The 16,773-nt window shown below is 32.7% G+C and overlaps 2 protein-coding genes across 2 annotated transcripts; one reads left to right on the plus strand and one right to left on the minus strand.

The window, feature by feature from the left end:
* Positions 1–305: 305 nt before the first annotated feature.
* Positions 306–1,907, minus strand: LOC132725161 (uncharacterized). The gene has a single exon (XM_060710250.1). The coding sequence runs from the start codon at positions 1,905–1,907 to the stop codon at positions 306–308; it is 1,602 nt and encodes a 533-aa protein (XP_060566233.1).
* A 513-nt stretch (positions 1,908–2,420) lies between these two features.
* On the plus strand, positions 2,421–4,133 carry LOC132725158 (heat shock 70 kDa protein 12A-like). The gene has a single exon (XM_060710247.1). The coding sequence runs from the start codon at positions 2,421–2,423 to the stop codon at positions 4,131–4,133; it is 1,713 nt and encodes a 570-aa protein (XP_060566230.1).
* The last annotated feature ends 12,640 nt before the right edge of the window (positions 4,134–16,773 follow it).

A 16,773-nucleotide genomic window follows, 5' to 3' on the forward strand; every position in this document is an offset into this window, starting at 1 on the left:
CGGTTTCTAAGGAGATGTTTGTTTGTAAAAATTGTTTACGACGGACAAACAGACGAAAGATCGACATCGGACAAATTGTGCTCAGTTGAGCTAAAAATATGTTACATTTTTGATTCTCAAAGTTCAAATTTCTTTTTAATATTTTAATATTACGTACTTAAAGCTAATAGATAAGTACTTTATATCAATTTAATCGACGAGAGAGAACACACTATTATAAAATAGCAAACACCAATTTGCATATGTCATAGAAAAAGCATAAAATTACTTTTAATTTAAACATTCTAAAATAACAAGACAATAGCTTATCCTATAAATTTATTTTCAGAACCTTTTACATTTGGTTGTATCTGCATTTCTAAAGAAAAAATAACACCATTTTCTGTCATTGAAATTTCTGCTTTCTCTTTGTCATTCAAAATACAATTTCTTGGTTGCATTGCAGGAGTAACCTTTTCAAAATCTTTTTCCGTAAGCGGTTGTTTTGTTGCTATTTTGGCTGAATCTATTCGATAAAGAACGATCGGTTGGTTCTTTTCGTCTTCCTCAAACTCTAATTCACAAGTTATTGATTTCCTATCTTTCAGCTCTGAACTTCGAACCATCTGTAAGAAGTATGCCTTGTGTCCTTCATATTCAATTTTAATAGAAGAAAACCTTTTCATTTGTTTACGGAGACAAATGATTCCGTATATTTCTTCCACTTCTCTGTTGCCTTGAAATCCTAGCATCACGGCTCCGTTAAGAACTCCTTTGTCCGGTTCATATACAAGAATACTTTGTTTTGGTCTCACAACTTCTTCAATGATTTCTCTCACAATAGGCGATTTCGAATATCCACCGAGAAGAAGAACGCATTTAATATTTTCTCTGCCCTTAACTATTTCTTGAATTGTAGAAATCAAACTGGACAATGACCTTTGAAAATAGTCTTTCATAAGTTTCTGTGATATGATGACTTTGTTATCTTTAAAAACAATAGATTTATCTGAATGATTGTCATTTTGTTTCATTATGATTGAGGTTGGCATTTCTATAAGCACACATTCAGTTGAATTGTTAAATTTGTGTTTCTCGTTATCAAAACCTCGCCGTAAATCCATATAGCCACAAAAGTGATCACCTAATATATTCCAAAAATGGCCAATTCCATATTTTTTTATGATATCTTCAAAGAAAATGTCAGTAATAGAATCACCGCCAGTTCCGATTTTGAACTCTTGCAACAGTTTATAATCGTCATCGGATATCATTCTGTGTAAGCAAACCGATGTTAATCTCCTGCCAAAATTGACAACAATAAAACTGGTGCCATTTTGCATCTTTTTAGTATTTGTTTCTCCGTCAAGGATAAGTTGCTGACTTATACAGTATGCTGCTGCTGCCTCTGAAGTGCTGACAAAGCGAACAGTTTTCACGTCTTTAATCAGTCTTTTAAGAGAATCCTTTAGTTCTTTACTTACAAAATCTGGTAGAGTAACTATTAAAGATTTTTCTAAATTCTCAAACTTTTCATAGCGTTTCGTTTGCTTTAAGCACATTTGAAGCAAATAGTTAATAATTGTCAAATATATATGTACAGCTTCCAGTTCGTTTCCTCTGCAATCCTTTATACATAACTTATCATCACTTTGACATATGTCTATATTATTGACGAACCTGTAGTTCGAATGTTCATTTTTTAGGGAAAGGGATATATATTTTTCTTCCGCATAAAATCCAAAGTTATCTAAAGACAAATCTTCTTTTAATAATAAAGCAGTAGGAATCCGGCCAATTTGACGATTAGTATCATCTATAGCAGTGTAGATTTTAGAATTTTTTCTGTCTCCTTCACCGAATGCAAATCCAGATTTATAATTTCCTACTTCAATGGCTAAAACTAGTTTAGAATATCTTTTACCCATTATCCATTAGTAGTTACATATTAGATTTTATTTTAAAACTCTACACTTAAGATTCAAATTTAACTTTATAAACTACATCAAAATATATATCTCCCTAATCTTTATCTCCCCAAAACAAAATATACTGCCTTACATAAATTCGTCAGTACATTTACTATAATGTAATTTCATTCACAGTTATCTTCCGATGCGGTAAAAGAGTGGACATTATTTAAGCCTAAAGTTTTTCATCTTTCGACAGCTTATCTGTGATTTGCAGGTTTCATAATCTCTGACCCCCTTCCAAAATTCCATTTTATTCAGTTTTGCCTATTGATTTCTCTTTTAGGACACTAGCATTTTATACTTGGGTGGCCAAATTAATTTTAAGAAGTATAGATGTGTCGATTACTAAAGTGGCTCATGTGATCATTTTGATGTTGAGGGATTTAAATTCTTTTGCCATTTGGTATTTAAATTTTGAAGCAACACTGTGTAAGATATTTAAGGAATATAATTTGTTTCCATTCAAAAATGGGAGCAAAGCCTAGCAATTTAGTTGCTGCGATTGACTTTGGAACGACATATTCAGGATTCTCTTATTTGTTCAGTACAGATCCGAACAACATAATTACAGCAAGTCATGGATCAATTTTACCAGACGATCGTGTACCGACAATACTTCTCCTAAATCAGGATAAATCGCTTCATTCTTTTGGAATTGATGCTGAAGATAACTATTCAAAGCTTATGCTGTCAGGTAAACATAAAGAATATCGCTTATTTCGTGAATTCAAAATGGCACTATATACCAAAAGCGAAAGATTAGATTCAGATATACATATCTATGACACTGAAAATAGACCAATGAAAGCTATGACCGTGTTTTCAATTGTAATTAAATACTTTCAAGAGCTAGTTTTGAAATCAGTTAAACAAAGCAAATTGTGTAAGAAAGATTCTTTTGAAAAGATCATTTGGATGCTGTCAATACCTGCAATTTGGTCGGACTCAGCCCGTCAGTTCATGCGGGAAGCAGCTATTTTAGCTGGCATTGATGAAACACGTCTTAGACTGGTACTTGAACCAGAAGCAGCAGCTTTATTCTGTAAAACCCAACTGTTATGTGCAAGCTCAAACGCCCAATTGACTCGTCTCAAATCAAAATACATTTTAGCTGATCTCGGAGGCGGAACAGTTGACATTTGTGTGCATGAAGTTTTGTCCAGTGGGAATATTCGAGAACTTCATCGTGCCGTTGGCGGAGATTTTGGGGGATCCAAAGTTAATATTGAGTTCATGCAATTTCTCATCAAATTATGTGGTGCTCCAGTTATGAAAAAGTTCAAGAGATCGCACTATTATGATTATTTAATGCTTACGCGAGGTTTTGAAAATGTAAAGAACACATTCGACTTAAGAGACGAACCGTTTGTCATACACATCCCATCAACATTGATTGAGATGGTCAAAAACGACTCAGACAGCAACATAGAAACATTATTGAATCAGTCAGGGTATTCGACTTGGGTTGAACTTCGGGATAGAAATAAACTGTGTTGTAATAAAAAACTCATGGAAGTTTTCTATAAATCATCACTTGATGGTATTATTATGATTTTAAATGACATAAAATCATGTTTCAGAGATACAATTGACACAATTCTAGTTGTAGGCGGTTTTGCCGAGTCACAATATCTGAGAGAATTCATTTCTACGAAAGTAAAAAACATTGTTCTTGCACAAGAACCAAGACTTGCTGTGTTAAAGGGTGCACTGAAAATGGGATTGAACCCAAACGTAATCATTGAGAGGAGAGCAAGATACACATATGGTTTCTGTGTGGCCGAACCATTCAATCGAGACAAACATTCGAAGTCTCTGAAATTTAAGAGGGAAGGAAAATATTTTTGTGATCGCATATTTTCTAAAGTTATAGAAAAGGATATGAATTTGAAAGTAGGCCAACGATTCAAAGTCAACGTAAATGAAAATATTCCGCACTCAACAAATATGAATATTTCTATTGCTTTGTATCGAAGTTCAAAAAAGAATCCTAGATATTGTTTAGAATCGAACGACGAATGTACAGAAGTTGGGACAATAATTATAGAAGCTCCAGAAGGCGGGTGGCCTAGGTGCTATAACATAGACCAAATTCTTATAGCAGAAGAAACAGAACTGAAAGTGATAGCTTTTGATAAAACAAATGGAAGATTACTTAAGACTAAAGTAGATTTTTTGTGAGGCGTTTACTTTTAAACCTTTAAGATAATAGACGTCAACTGTGTAATAACAATCTTTGTATAAGAAAAATGTCGTCAATAAAAACTTGGGAACTACGTTTTCTTTTGCGTAAACTGTATCAAAATAATTTTTCAAAAGTTTAATAAATTGTCGTCTAATGTGAGCATGTTTTAGTGGTTTGTATAATAGTAATTCCTATCTGATGTAAACCGTTTATTAAAAAAATTTCATTACATCTTATTGAATCTTACGTTGGATATAAAAAGAAATAATTATTAACAAACAAAAATATAAAAACAAATGACAAAATAGGCAAATTAATTTTTTATTGACTTGAACAATTGTTCAAAGAATTAAATTGCGTGCATTATTATGGTTGCCATAGGACACAAAATAATTAAAAAAACTCTTCTTCCCCATAACCGCAAGTCCTAGAGCATAGATATTTTGCAGGAGGCCTCGTCTTTGGAACCACTGTTACGATTGTTTAGATATTAGCCCTTTGATCACAATGGTCCTGCTTAAGATATTTATATATATATAAAATAAAGCAAGATGTGCTAAAATAAGGGATTTAGGGGACGTCTAAGCTAATTATGCTTTTATTGTCTTTGTTTATAGTTATGAAAATAACATCAAGTACATGTATTGGATGTAAGAGAAATTGCACGAAGTCTAACATTGACAATGTTTTAAAAAGTTCAAAAGTTATTTACTATTAGAAAAACAAAATATAGTCAGGTGTCTCTGTATTGTAATTAAAAAAATGTTTAACAAGTTTTTTCTTTGTTATTGTTGTTTTGTTTCATCACAACTGAACATGAGATACAATCAAATGCTTTAAAATGATATGTATGACTTCAACACAAACACAAAGGCTTTAATGTTTAAGTGTAACGAAAAGTTATCGTATTTATCAGCTAAGATGTAGTATCGCACGATCATTTATCATTTAGCTCCTTTAAAATATTTTTAAATGCGTATTATGTCAATGTTGAGGACAAAATATATTGTCTTTAACAGTTTTTATTCTCAACTCTACTCTTTCAGTTTCCATTCGAAATATTTAAGATATTTCATCAGGAAGTTAAATGCCTCACGCACATAACATGATGCTCGCCAACTATATATCTAAAGTTTGTGAAAATAAAAGAATTGAATTGGGACGTACATGGCGTATCTTAAATGGCTATACATTGTTGGTTTTCGTTGTATATTTGTCTAAATTTGTAAAGATAAGACTATGTATAATAAAGAATATGTATATGTCATTGTTTGCAGAAGTATGCAACTTATTTCTATTCACAAAAATTTAATACAGTAGAAACATTTTTCTGTAGTGATATATTTTGTAGTACATGTATTCATTTTTACGGTCAAATAAACAGAAGTTGAGTTCGGTTTGTAACGATGCTGGCAAAGATCTGATTCATAGGGCCTAAATTTTTATTCTACACAATTTGAAATGAATATAAGATGAACGAATGTTACTAAATTAACAAATAATATACTGACTTATAGCTACAAGGTAAATTCCATACAGCTAACTCCCTTCCATTTGGCTGCAAACTCCATGTTGCAGACAATATCTTAATTTTGCATATAGATCTAGATGTAAAAAATGAAATAAATTGATTCTTCTGAAAAAATGATTGTAATATATTGGACAATTTCTTATTAACCTAGTTTCTGTAGAAAGGCCAAATATTTTGTTTTCTGAGTTTAAAAGTCTTATCTTTCGTATAGAGTGGTATAAACTGAACTTTGTTTCCTTTTTACATGTTTTTTATACTAAGAGTATATTTTTGTTCGTTTGAGTAAAATATGGAATATGTTTTTCAAGAAACATGACGCCTTATGCAATTAGAGAGAATTTTTAAAAGAAAATCAGAAACTTATTAGTGACCTTACAATTATAACATTAATAATAGGAAGTAAGTTAGTGCATAAGAAATATTAATGTATAACTGTCATTATAGACCATTTTTATAGTTGCCAGTATAACTAAGAAAATATAATTCATTTAACATGGTCACGTGACACAACCGTGGTTCTGAAAAATCCCAGTATCCGGTACGCCCAGGTCGTATATCAATTTTCGTCAATGAGTAAGCCCTATTCATATTTCAAGCTATAGTTTAAAAAATCGATATACTGGACATCATATATATGATAAAATTTATCAATTATAATGTTTAGTGCCACAAATGACTACAAATATCAAAACAAAAGGCAGTTTATTCGTTTCCCTCTATGTTTGATACGATCCCGGATTCTGTGTTTTCGTACCACAGTTCGCGATATTGTCCTGTACTAGAAAATTACCCGGAAGTATAATGAAACAAATGTATTTCCCGTTAGCGGAGAAGCAAACTGATTGTTTTCAGGGCAAAAATGTTTAAATATATACATTTTAAAGTTTCATTTTGATTTCTTTCAACTATAGAGTGTTTTTGATGAGGAATTTTGAAGTATTAGTAAGAGGGTAGTTTTTCCGTTATCTTCTGGGGATCAGCTGCTTTAAATATTTTTTTTCTCTCGAAAACCAAAGAGGCATATCTACAACATTACGTAGTAGATCTATACCAAGTCAGCTCAAACTATGAAATGGACATTTTCTCGACCAAATGGAAACAACATTCTGTAAGTAAACCTCACGTTGTATCGTATGGTAAATACACGTTCCAAACACCCTTTCATTTCAGAAAATTAAAGCAAATTCAAGTTTATTTTTGTCAAAATGTATGTAATTAAACGCTAATGGTATTATTAGAAACTTGTTTTAGAATTCAATGATTTTAATATACAAAATGATATCGTTGTTACACTACACATTAGATTAAAGCGCTGAAGGCACTAATTTCTAGGACAGGAATGCTCAGCTGAACTTTGGGTAGCACATTTACTCCAGTAATTTGCATACCTCTACCAACCCGTATGCCATTTTATGTAATTTTCAGAAAATTGCATTTAAAAGTTTGAACTGTAACTACAAGGAGAACTAACTCTAAACAAAAAACACAAAAGTATATCAAAATTTGGTACTTGTTTATTTACGAATGGGAGAAAATGGCCATGGCTCAATGAAAACTAAATTATTATTTAACATACAAAAGAGCGAAGAAAGCCCTGGGATCAGATGCTGACTTCGTTCCTTTTTACTTAATACAGCACAAAAAAGGCTGGTGGCGAAAACTAAAAAACGCCACATGCACAATTCACTTGAGTAGTAAAACAACTGTCCTAAACTAACAAAAATTGTCCTTTTTATACTTTCTCATCATAACAAAGTCATTTCACTATTTGCCGATACACCAACAACTCATGGGCTGTAACATCACCAAAGAGTCTGTTCTGAACACAATTTCGCATTACCATAGCATAATGTCTGCCAAACTATGTGAGCCATGACATGCCTTGACAATCTGAAAAACACATAAAAAAACCAGCAGCAAACACAAGCACTGTTAATTTTCAACATATTAATTTGCATAAAACGGCTGTGGAGGGTGGGTGACCAAAATTTCAAGATACATTTAAACCTAAACATGATTATTTTACAAAAATATACACCCTGTCCAAAAGTTTGACCTTCCCTTGTACAAGATGGCGAACGGAAAGGTAGATAGCTAAATTCCGGTACAACCGTCATCTACCGTAAAAAAATTAAACCATCCAGATTTACTCCCCTTGTAACGTGTTCAAGCATTTAGGGCTTAAACAGTATTAACCACGTAAAGTTAAAAAATTTCTAAGACTTAAGGAAAATGTATGATATACATATCTTCTAAATGGTATTACTTTACTCACAATCATAAAGCTGAACTCTAAATAATTTATTTTTTTATTCATATATAAAAAACACATGCATATTTTAATTCTCAAACATTATTAGCGGCGTTAAACCTACGTGAAGCTCCTTTCTTAAAGTAATTTCCGTAGCACTCAACGCATAAACGGTGTCGTTTTATCCATCAAATCTTGACCATGTGGTTGTTAGTCTCTGCTGAATGTTTGGATGGCAGACATAGATTCTTCGTTAGAATCGAACTGCCGGTCTCGTTACACCTACTTCAGCTGTCGGAAATAGGCGACGGAGATCAGTCTTCCTGTTCGTTGTTTTCCTTTTTTCGCCTTCCTTAGAGCAGAACTCAGCTGCCGTTCATGTCATTTGATAACAGGTGCTAGAGGTGTGTTGCTTAATCTTTCTTTTTGGTACATAAGTTGTAAAATCTTAACAGGTGTCTCTCCAAAATATTCAAAAACGCTGCGGCGCACGTTCTTTGGACATCGCTATTCTTAATTTCCAATTTTGCAACAGATTTTTTCAATTGTCCGTGTCTCGTTCGTTAACGGAAATTTTCTCCGATGACGTCATCATATCATTGGCTTAAAAATGAAACGTTTATAGGATTTGCCACGGACTTTTGGGACAACGTCTTTTGCATAGACCACAAACGAGTTTAAATATCTTCTGATTGTCCTGAATGATTGATGGATTAACTATGTTTGCATAATTATTAAATAAAATTTGTAATCCTAAAAGTTTGTAGTTACAATATGCATTTGGATCCTAACGCAAAATTACTATGTAAACTTGAATTTAATCATCAAAATCTAGAGCATCACTGTAAATTACGCTTGGAAAACAATCTTCAAACCGCCCTTCAGTAATCTTTGTTTTATCATACGAATATTTGGAAGTTTGCTTTTCCTAATCAAAGTTACGTACATGCATAGGTCGAAACGCTAGATACACCCCTTATTGGTTTGACTTGTTTTGATATATTTTTTTATCAATCTCAATATATATAGAAAATACAGTGTGAGTGTTAGTTAGTGTTATATATATAATGTACTCATTTCCAGTCTAAAATATAAGTCTGCAAAACTTTATATCAGTCTCGGCTAGCGCCTCGTCCAACATACATTTGACAGCTCTGTACCCGTCCAATAAAATTCAATGATGTACTCATCAACGGATTATAATCTCAGAGTATAATATCTTAGATACAGCAGCATACTTCACAGTATATAAACGAAGTCACTGTACCCTGTCTTGCGAGCCTGTACTTGTTATGCAAGTACAAGCACATGTTACTTCCGATTACTGTACCCTTCTTGGGAGTGTATATGTTTTAACTCGTATCTTTCATGCGAGTACAGGAAGTAGTCTGGTTGATATACTGTGACTTTGGACATAAACTGTTCTTCTGTTGTTTTTTTTCTTTAAATTTTTAAGCATTGTTTAAACTAGGTGTTTTTGGAATGAATCTTATCGGTTACATACTGATTCATAGTCAAATATTTCATAGTGATTACTAGACATTTGTCAGCATTCAACACCGTCATATAATTCAGAAGGGAGTTTTATCACCCTGAATACCGAATGATACGATAAACCACTTCGATGAGTATCATAAATGCCCTGCTGTGATTCACTCTTTCGTTAGTCTGAGGTGACTTTTATATTATTGAGAAGAAATGCAAGTTATTATATTTAGCTTGTTAAAGAACACTTCATTGATATTACCTAGCAAATTATATTAAATATGCTTATGAGCAACGAGAAACGTCTGCAAAGTTGCCGTGGGATATAAAATGTATGTGCCATTGTAATTATGTCAACAATAATGAATCTTAAATAAAGATACTGAACTTTCATGGACATGCATTCAATTCACCGTGATTGTGTTTGGTTATAACCTGCTTCATATATTTTATGTATATGTTATAGGTTATATACAGAGTTTTAAGAAATTAATTTTCGAGCGAACGAAGTGAAAATTAGTTTCTTTAAACTCTGTATATAACCTATAACCGACTTACAGTTAGCCCCGCCTATTCAAACCGTGTGCACTATGTAAATAGGCGAGGTCCATTAAATCGGCTCATTTAACGTATTTAATACATACAGTTGAGTTACAGCACTGTATAGTAAATACTTCGGCAAAATTTAAACAAAATGGAGCAATTTCATTGGTAGACAAACTTTGGCGAACTGTAAAAAGATTAAAAGATGTTGTAAATATTTGTAAGTATTTAATACCTTTAAGAAGAAAATTGTTAATATTTTATTGCCCACTATGAGTGTTCATAAATTCCCTGCTGTAATTCAACGCGGTAAGGAAAACAAGATCATAATTATATAATCTTGTAAAAGGATGCGATAAACTAGGAAGTATCTTTATACAATGAGCGACGCGTAACATCTGCAAAAGTAATATGACAGATTTATGTGCAATTGTTGTATTGATGACACATGGATACGCCACACATAATGCCGAAATATAATCCAAAATACCGGGATAGACCTAACATTTGTTGCTTGTCTAAATGTCGGTCGAGTATTTTATCAGATCAAGTAGACTGCAAAGAAGTGCAAAACGATTTCTCTCAAGTATTTTTCCGTTTCGATTTTAATACTTACCAAATGATTATCATAGCATTGCCAAACATAAAACAAGATTATATTTGTAAATAAATGCTATGACACTGTATTGATACAACACTAAATAGTAGAAACAGAAGTAGAAAATCTTTTTTACATACAATTAAACTTTAAGTTTGCAATGATGATGTAGTGCCTAGTGTATTTGGGAGTCAATGTCATATTTCAGCATGTCAAGTGAAGACAATGTGCAGGCGTGTATGATGTTCAGATACAAAGTGTTTATAATTATCGATACAAAATAAAGGTATACTTACTTGATAATATTTGTACATGTTTGCATAACAGTTTTAAACTTATGTACAGTTTCATTAATTTTTTCTCAAATACTGTCCATTTACTTTTTTCTGAAAAACTTTGACGATTTAATACCATCTTTAGAGACAATGTAAAATATTTAAATTATTATACGGCCTTCCTTTGTGTTAGTCGTATTGTCCTATACTGTGCTCAAATCAATCAAAATATCTCTGAAATGCAAGCGTTTCTTTAGCTAACGGTCATATTTTCTTCAGTCTCTTCTTTTTATTTTTAGCATGCAAATCATTACATATAAGCGGATTACATATATATTATATAGAAAATTCAAAGTTATTGTGATAAGCATATTTGTACTTTTTCTTCCAATAATTGTTTTGCAAGAAGAAAGAAAAAGGGGTACATTTTTTAACTGAATTTAATTTAATTTCTTTTTCTTTTCAATTCTAACCAAATAATTAAGGAAAGGCAATTTTTTTCATAATTTGTTACATTTCATTTTGAATATGTGATATTTACACACTATTATGATAAAGTTGAGAGTTTTATGTTTACCTATTATATCACTTCTCAAATTTAGGAGTAGCAGTTCCTTCTGCCAAAACCATATTGAAACTATGAAACATTTATTTTGGGATTTCTGGTTACGTTATTTTTCTGGGAGCATCTTAAATCATGGATAAATTCAAAATGTGCAAAGGACATTAACAGGTATAGTTCTATGCAATGAACACTTAAGTAATGCAGCAATGATTTTAGTTCTGTTGGGAAAGTATACTCTATTTCGATGCAAATTAAAGAACTTAGTTCCAAGCGTTCACTTTTTACAAAGTTATGATGTCGCTCTTCTTTGAGAACGCAAATATATAATGCAAAAAAATAGACAAAAAATGGGCAAATAATTATTCTCTTTGTTTCCTAATCTAGACTTATGGTTTAGGATTTTTTATTTAGGCTTGATCTACTCGGTACTGCAACTACTGCCATTTTGTGTCTTTTTCCTCTATGATCTCTGGTCATTTAAATTTTTTTCCTTCCTTATAATATTAATGCATAAATTATTCATAACAAGAGGCACAACTCTAAATTCAACACCAATATTTATATAGTAGGAGTTATTTTTCTTTAGCAGATGAAAATTTTGTCAAAATAAGTTCGGTGTTATTTTGGGATTTTTCTTTATATTCAAGAAGTTCTATGATAGTATGGTGGCCGATAGCGTCCGACAGCGTTCATTTTAAAGATGCGAGAAATCTTTCCGTCAGTTTATAAAATGTCGCGGGCAACTTAAAAATCCGCGAGATTTTATGTCGCGGTTTTTAGAAATTCTAGAGTTTTTATGTCATACTTCTGTTATAAAAAGACTATTTTTACGAAGGAAGCCACGACATTTTCTGCCTACACAGTAGACTAAGCCATGCAAACATACACTTACTTTAGGTAGCCTATTGCGGCCATTATAATCCGCGATTTTTTGTTATGATGCATACCTTGAAAAAAGTCGAGTTTGAGCATTCAGCATCGACTTTTTGTGCCGGGAAATGTCTCTGCGCAAAAAGTCCATGCTAAAAAGTCGCGGATTTCTACACCAAAAACGCGAATTAAAAGTCCGCGACTTTTTATTGGAAAGTCGTCGTTGAATAACAAAAAGTCTCGGCCTATAATTTTTCCCCTTGGCTTTTTGTAGAATTTCTACAACATTTGCAAAACATGTTGAGGATTTTTTACTGTTCATCGACTTTTAGACAAACGATGGACAAAATGTAGAGTCAACACGGACGCTACCGGCCACCGAAGTCAAAATGTTCCTTGCTACTTCCAACAACTGTTATAAAATATCGAAGTTTATACGTTCCCCTCGACATTTTGCACGATTTCATATCCGCGAAAAAAAACTATATAAAATTTCCCACAGGTTCAAAGGCCAACATAATGATAGTGTTCTTTAAGGTAGACAATGGGTAATGCATTACCTCCACTTTGAAGAGTATTCAAATAGGCTAAAATCGCTTGCAAACTACATTGAAATTGAGGGGCGTGGGTTCAAACCCCAGAAGGGGCAACTTTTTTCTTTCTTTTTCTTTTCTTTTAACATTATTTATGTATCTCTCTGATCCCTTATGGAAGAAACAAGGGTTTGATTTAAATTATATAATTATTGTAGGTATTTATTTGCTAAATAATGCCAAAATTCATAGCAAATATGATACGAGATATTTTCAAAGTTTAATAAAATAAAAACTACACGGTGAAAGTATTTTATATTTTGCATGATCAACCAATATACCTTTAAGAAAATTTAAGCAAACTTTGAAAACAGCCCCTCATTATGGTAAATTTTAGGAATATTTTGAATAAGGCATTTTAGATAGGGAAATGGTAAAATAAGTGTGTGGGGTAGGGTCACATTTTTATACATATTAAGAACATTTTGTTTAGAAACAAACATTTTGCTTGTGTAATTTGTTACCTGAATGTTATTATTTGTTTCTTAACAATGAACAATAGAAAAACATTTTTTTTATAATGATGATATTACACATTATTTAGAGTTTCCTCATTTCTGAAAATAAACCCTTCTAATGGCAAAGTCTTAGTTCAGAAATATATATCTATAACTCATAAACCACGCGGTAAATTTTATTTAAATTTTGCATACAGGTGACCTTGAAGACATGTAATTGTCTTATGTTGTCAAATTTACAATTCCTTATGGTTCCCATTACCCATGGTCTACCTTAATAACTACTGAAAAGGACTATTTCTCATCATATATTAAAATAAAGTCTGGCATTAATATCATTTTACAATTTTGCAAGATACTATTGAATTACTTTATTTAATATTTGAAGAATCATAAAATATTTTTTGTCCTTCTTTAAATGTATATCTCTATTTTGTATTGTATGTATATACATTAATGTGTTTTATTGTCAAAACAAAATGTAATGGATTTTATATACTTGAAAAATAAGATCAACAAGGAATGACGACATTTTAATGAACGCATTCAGCAACATAGGACCTCCGTAAAGGAGCCTTACTGGACACCATACAAGAACGGCCAAATCACGTAGATGTTTCATTTCGGCATTAACTTTATCTTGGAAATATCGTAGATGATGTGCCTTATGAGTAAATTACATATTAAAATTATTTGCATAAATACCATTCAGATGAAAATCTTTGATATGAGAGATGACTTCGACTTTGGTAAAGTAAATTATCTACAGATAGATAGAGATGTATCCCATTCAAAATTGTATGAGGTATATGTGTCTCAGTTTATCAGATTCGCCCGGACTTGTAGGCATTAAACGATTTAAACGAACAGAATATTGTCCTTACTGACAAGCTTCTCAAACAGACCTACCGCTTTCATAAAGAACGGAAATATAAAAAAAATTCAAAATTCACGTATAGCAATTTGAAAACTCTTTTGCGAATCTTATTTCCAAGGAGATGTAATCTACAAGCTTCGTGAGATTTTGGGTTGCAGAAAGTTTCCTTATTTTTTCAGCGATTTTTAAAGTTATTAAACGTTTTATTACAAGTGGCAATGTCCCACATCGCATGCTAACTGTCAAACCCTAATACAGTTGGACACTATGCTTTCCTATCTGATGGACCGAACGGGAGACTATAGAATGAGCAGCTCTTTTCAAACCATTGAAACTGAATAGTCCTAATTTTAGTCTTCGTCAAGCCCTTGTAGGTTCAATTCATGTTCCTTTTTATTTAGGATACAGATTATCTATGTTATGATAAGTTTGCTTTTTATATGTATATACATGAACATAAATATGCAAGTTTATCACCAATGTATTGTCCACTATCATTTGTATGAGATTGAGAATGTGCTTAGCTGTACGAGGATTAATAAAAAAAGTTCTTGTACCGATGAACTTCCGGTAGTCTAAGAACCCAACTGATGGTCTTACTTTTCAATATAATCGCCCTCTACATCAATTCACTTTGCCCACCTGTGCTCCAACTTGTTTACCCCTTCAGTTTAGAACTCTCTATTTTTGTCCTCAAACAACTCATTGACCGGCTCCACGACACCTTCATTGCTTCCAAAACGTCGACCACGAAGCTTGATTTTTAGTTTTGGAAACAGGTAGAAGTCAGAGGGGGGCAAGTCCGGAGAGTTAAGGGGGTTAGGATGAATATAAAAGCCGCAGTCAGTTGAGGCACCTATCGACTCTTGGGATGTGTGAGCTTGCGCTTTGTTTTGCCCATCCTTTTAGGCGCAATTTTCTGACGTAGACGACGTCTTAATTCGTCTGCATAGCACGTACCGTTTTAGTTACGACCTTGCTCAAAGTAGTCGATATTGATTTATCCTCTTCCCTGCTGATGGCACCCTCTTGAATTTCTTCGGAGCCAGGGTGCTTCCACTGTATGCTCTATTTTTTAGAATCTGGATCGAAGTGATGGACCCATGTTTCATCCTGAGTTACGATAAGGTAGATAAATCCAGGTTCAACCTCGTAGCGAGACAAAGATATCTTGAAATGTCAAGCCTGACACGATTTGGTCGTCAGTCAACTGTCTGGGGACCCATTTAGCGGACACCTTTGATGTGCCATAGACATCAGTCACAATTGCCTGAACTGAACCAAAGCTTATACCCACTTCGATAGCAACGCTTCGCAGTTTCATCGTTGGTGGCCTCTTTTGTCGCCCAGGCCGCTCATCATCTCCAATGCTCTCCCTGTCCCTTTTAAATTCAGCAGTCCATTTTTTCAGAGTGCTATAGGAAGTCTTCATGGATTTGGGGGACATACCTTTCTTATAAAGGTACCTAATGACGGCTCTGATTTCAACTTTCTCCATTTGGTCTAAATGACACACCCCTCTACTGATCAAAGTGTGTACATAATCTGTGTAAAACCGCGTGTTTCTCGGTTAGATATCAATTTCGAAATATCATGTGTAAATTTCAGTGTAGCGGCTAGAGGTATATCGGGCCGAGGACTTTTTGATCATACGTGGTAGATAAAGTTCGATAAATATGTATGTACTTGCTTAATTGTAAAAAGGAAAAAAATATGACAGGATTTAAAATGTTGCAGGCTAGGTTTGAATTCATGATATAATGATACTGATAATAATGACCTTGGTGATCTTGAGCAAGTTTCGTCAACTGCACCAACGGGAATCAGTTCAGTAATTTAGAACTGATTTGTTTGAAGCTTAAGGTAGACCATGGGTAATGTAAACCCTTCTCTTTGAAGAGTAGTTAAATAGGCTTGAATCACTTGTCAACTGTACTGAAATTGAGGGGAGTGGGTTCAAACCCCCCAGAAGGGACAACCTTATTTTTCTTTCTTTTTTTCTTTTTAACATTATTTATGTATCTCTCAGATCCCTTATGGAAGAAAAACTGTTTGATTTTAATTATTTAAGGTCTTGTTTTGCTAAATAATGCCAAATTTAATTGCAAATATGATACCAGATATTTTCAGAGTTAAATAAAATAACTAAAAACTTCAAGGTATTCAAAGTATTTTATATTTCGCATGATCAACCAATATACTGTTAAAAATATTTATAGGCAAACTTTGAAAACAGCCCCTCATTGTGGTAAATTTAAGGGATATTTTGAATAAGGTTTTTTATATAGTGAAATAGTCAAATAAGTTTTTAAAGTGGTAGGAAGGGTATCATTTTTATGCAAATGAAAATTATTTTGTTTAGAAATAATCATTTTGCTTGTGTAATTTGTTACCTGTGTACTATTATATTTTTCTCAACAATGGGCAATAGGAATACATTTTTCATAATGATGATATTATAGATTATTTAGAGTTTCCTCATTTCTGACAGCAAAGTTTTAGTTCAGAAATATATCCATAACTCATAAACAACGCGGTTAATTTTATTTAAATTTTGGATACAGGTGACCTTGAAGACAAATAACTGTCC

The sequence above is a fragment of the Ruditapes philippinarum genome, unplaced genomic scaffold, assembly GCF_026571515.1.
Source record: "Ruditapes philippinarum isolate M1 unplaced genomic scaffold, ASM2657151v2 ctg12727_1_1_1_1, whole genome shotgun sequence".
Lineage (NCBI taxonomy): Eukaryota > Metazoa > Mollusca > Bivalvia > Venerida > Veneridae > Ruditapes > Ruditapes philippinarum.

What these genes read in the sequence shown, in the direction of transcription:
- LOC132725161 (XM_060710250.1), bottom strand. Translation starts at nt 1,907, where the DNA reads ATGGGTAAAAGATATTCTAAACTAGTTTTAGCCATTGAAGTAGGAAAT.
- LOC132725158 (XM_060710247.1), top strand. Translation starts at nt 2,421, where the DNA reads ATGGGAGCAAAGCCTAGCAATTTAGTTGCTGCGATTGACTTTGGAACG.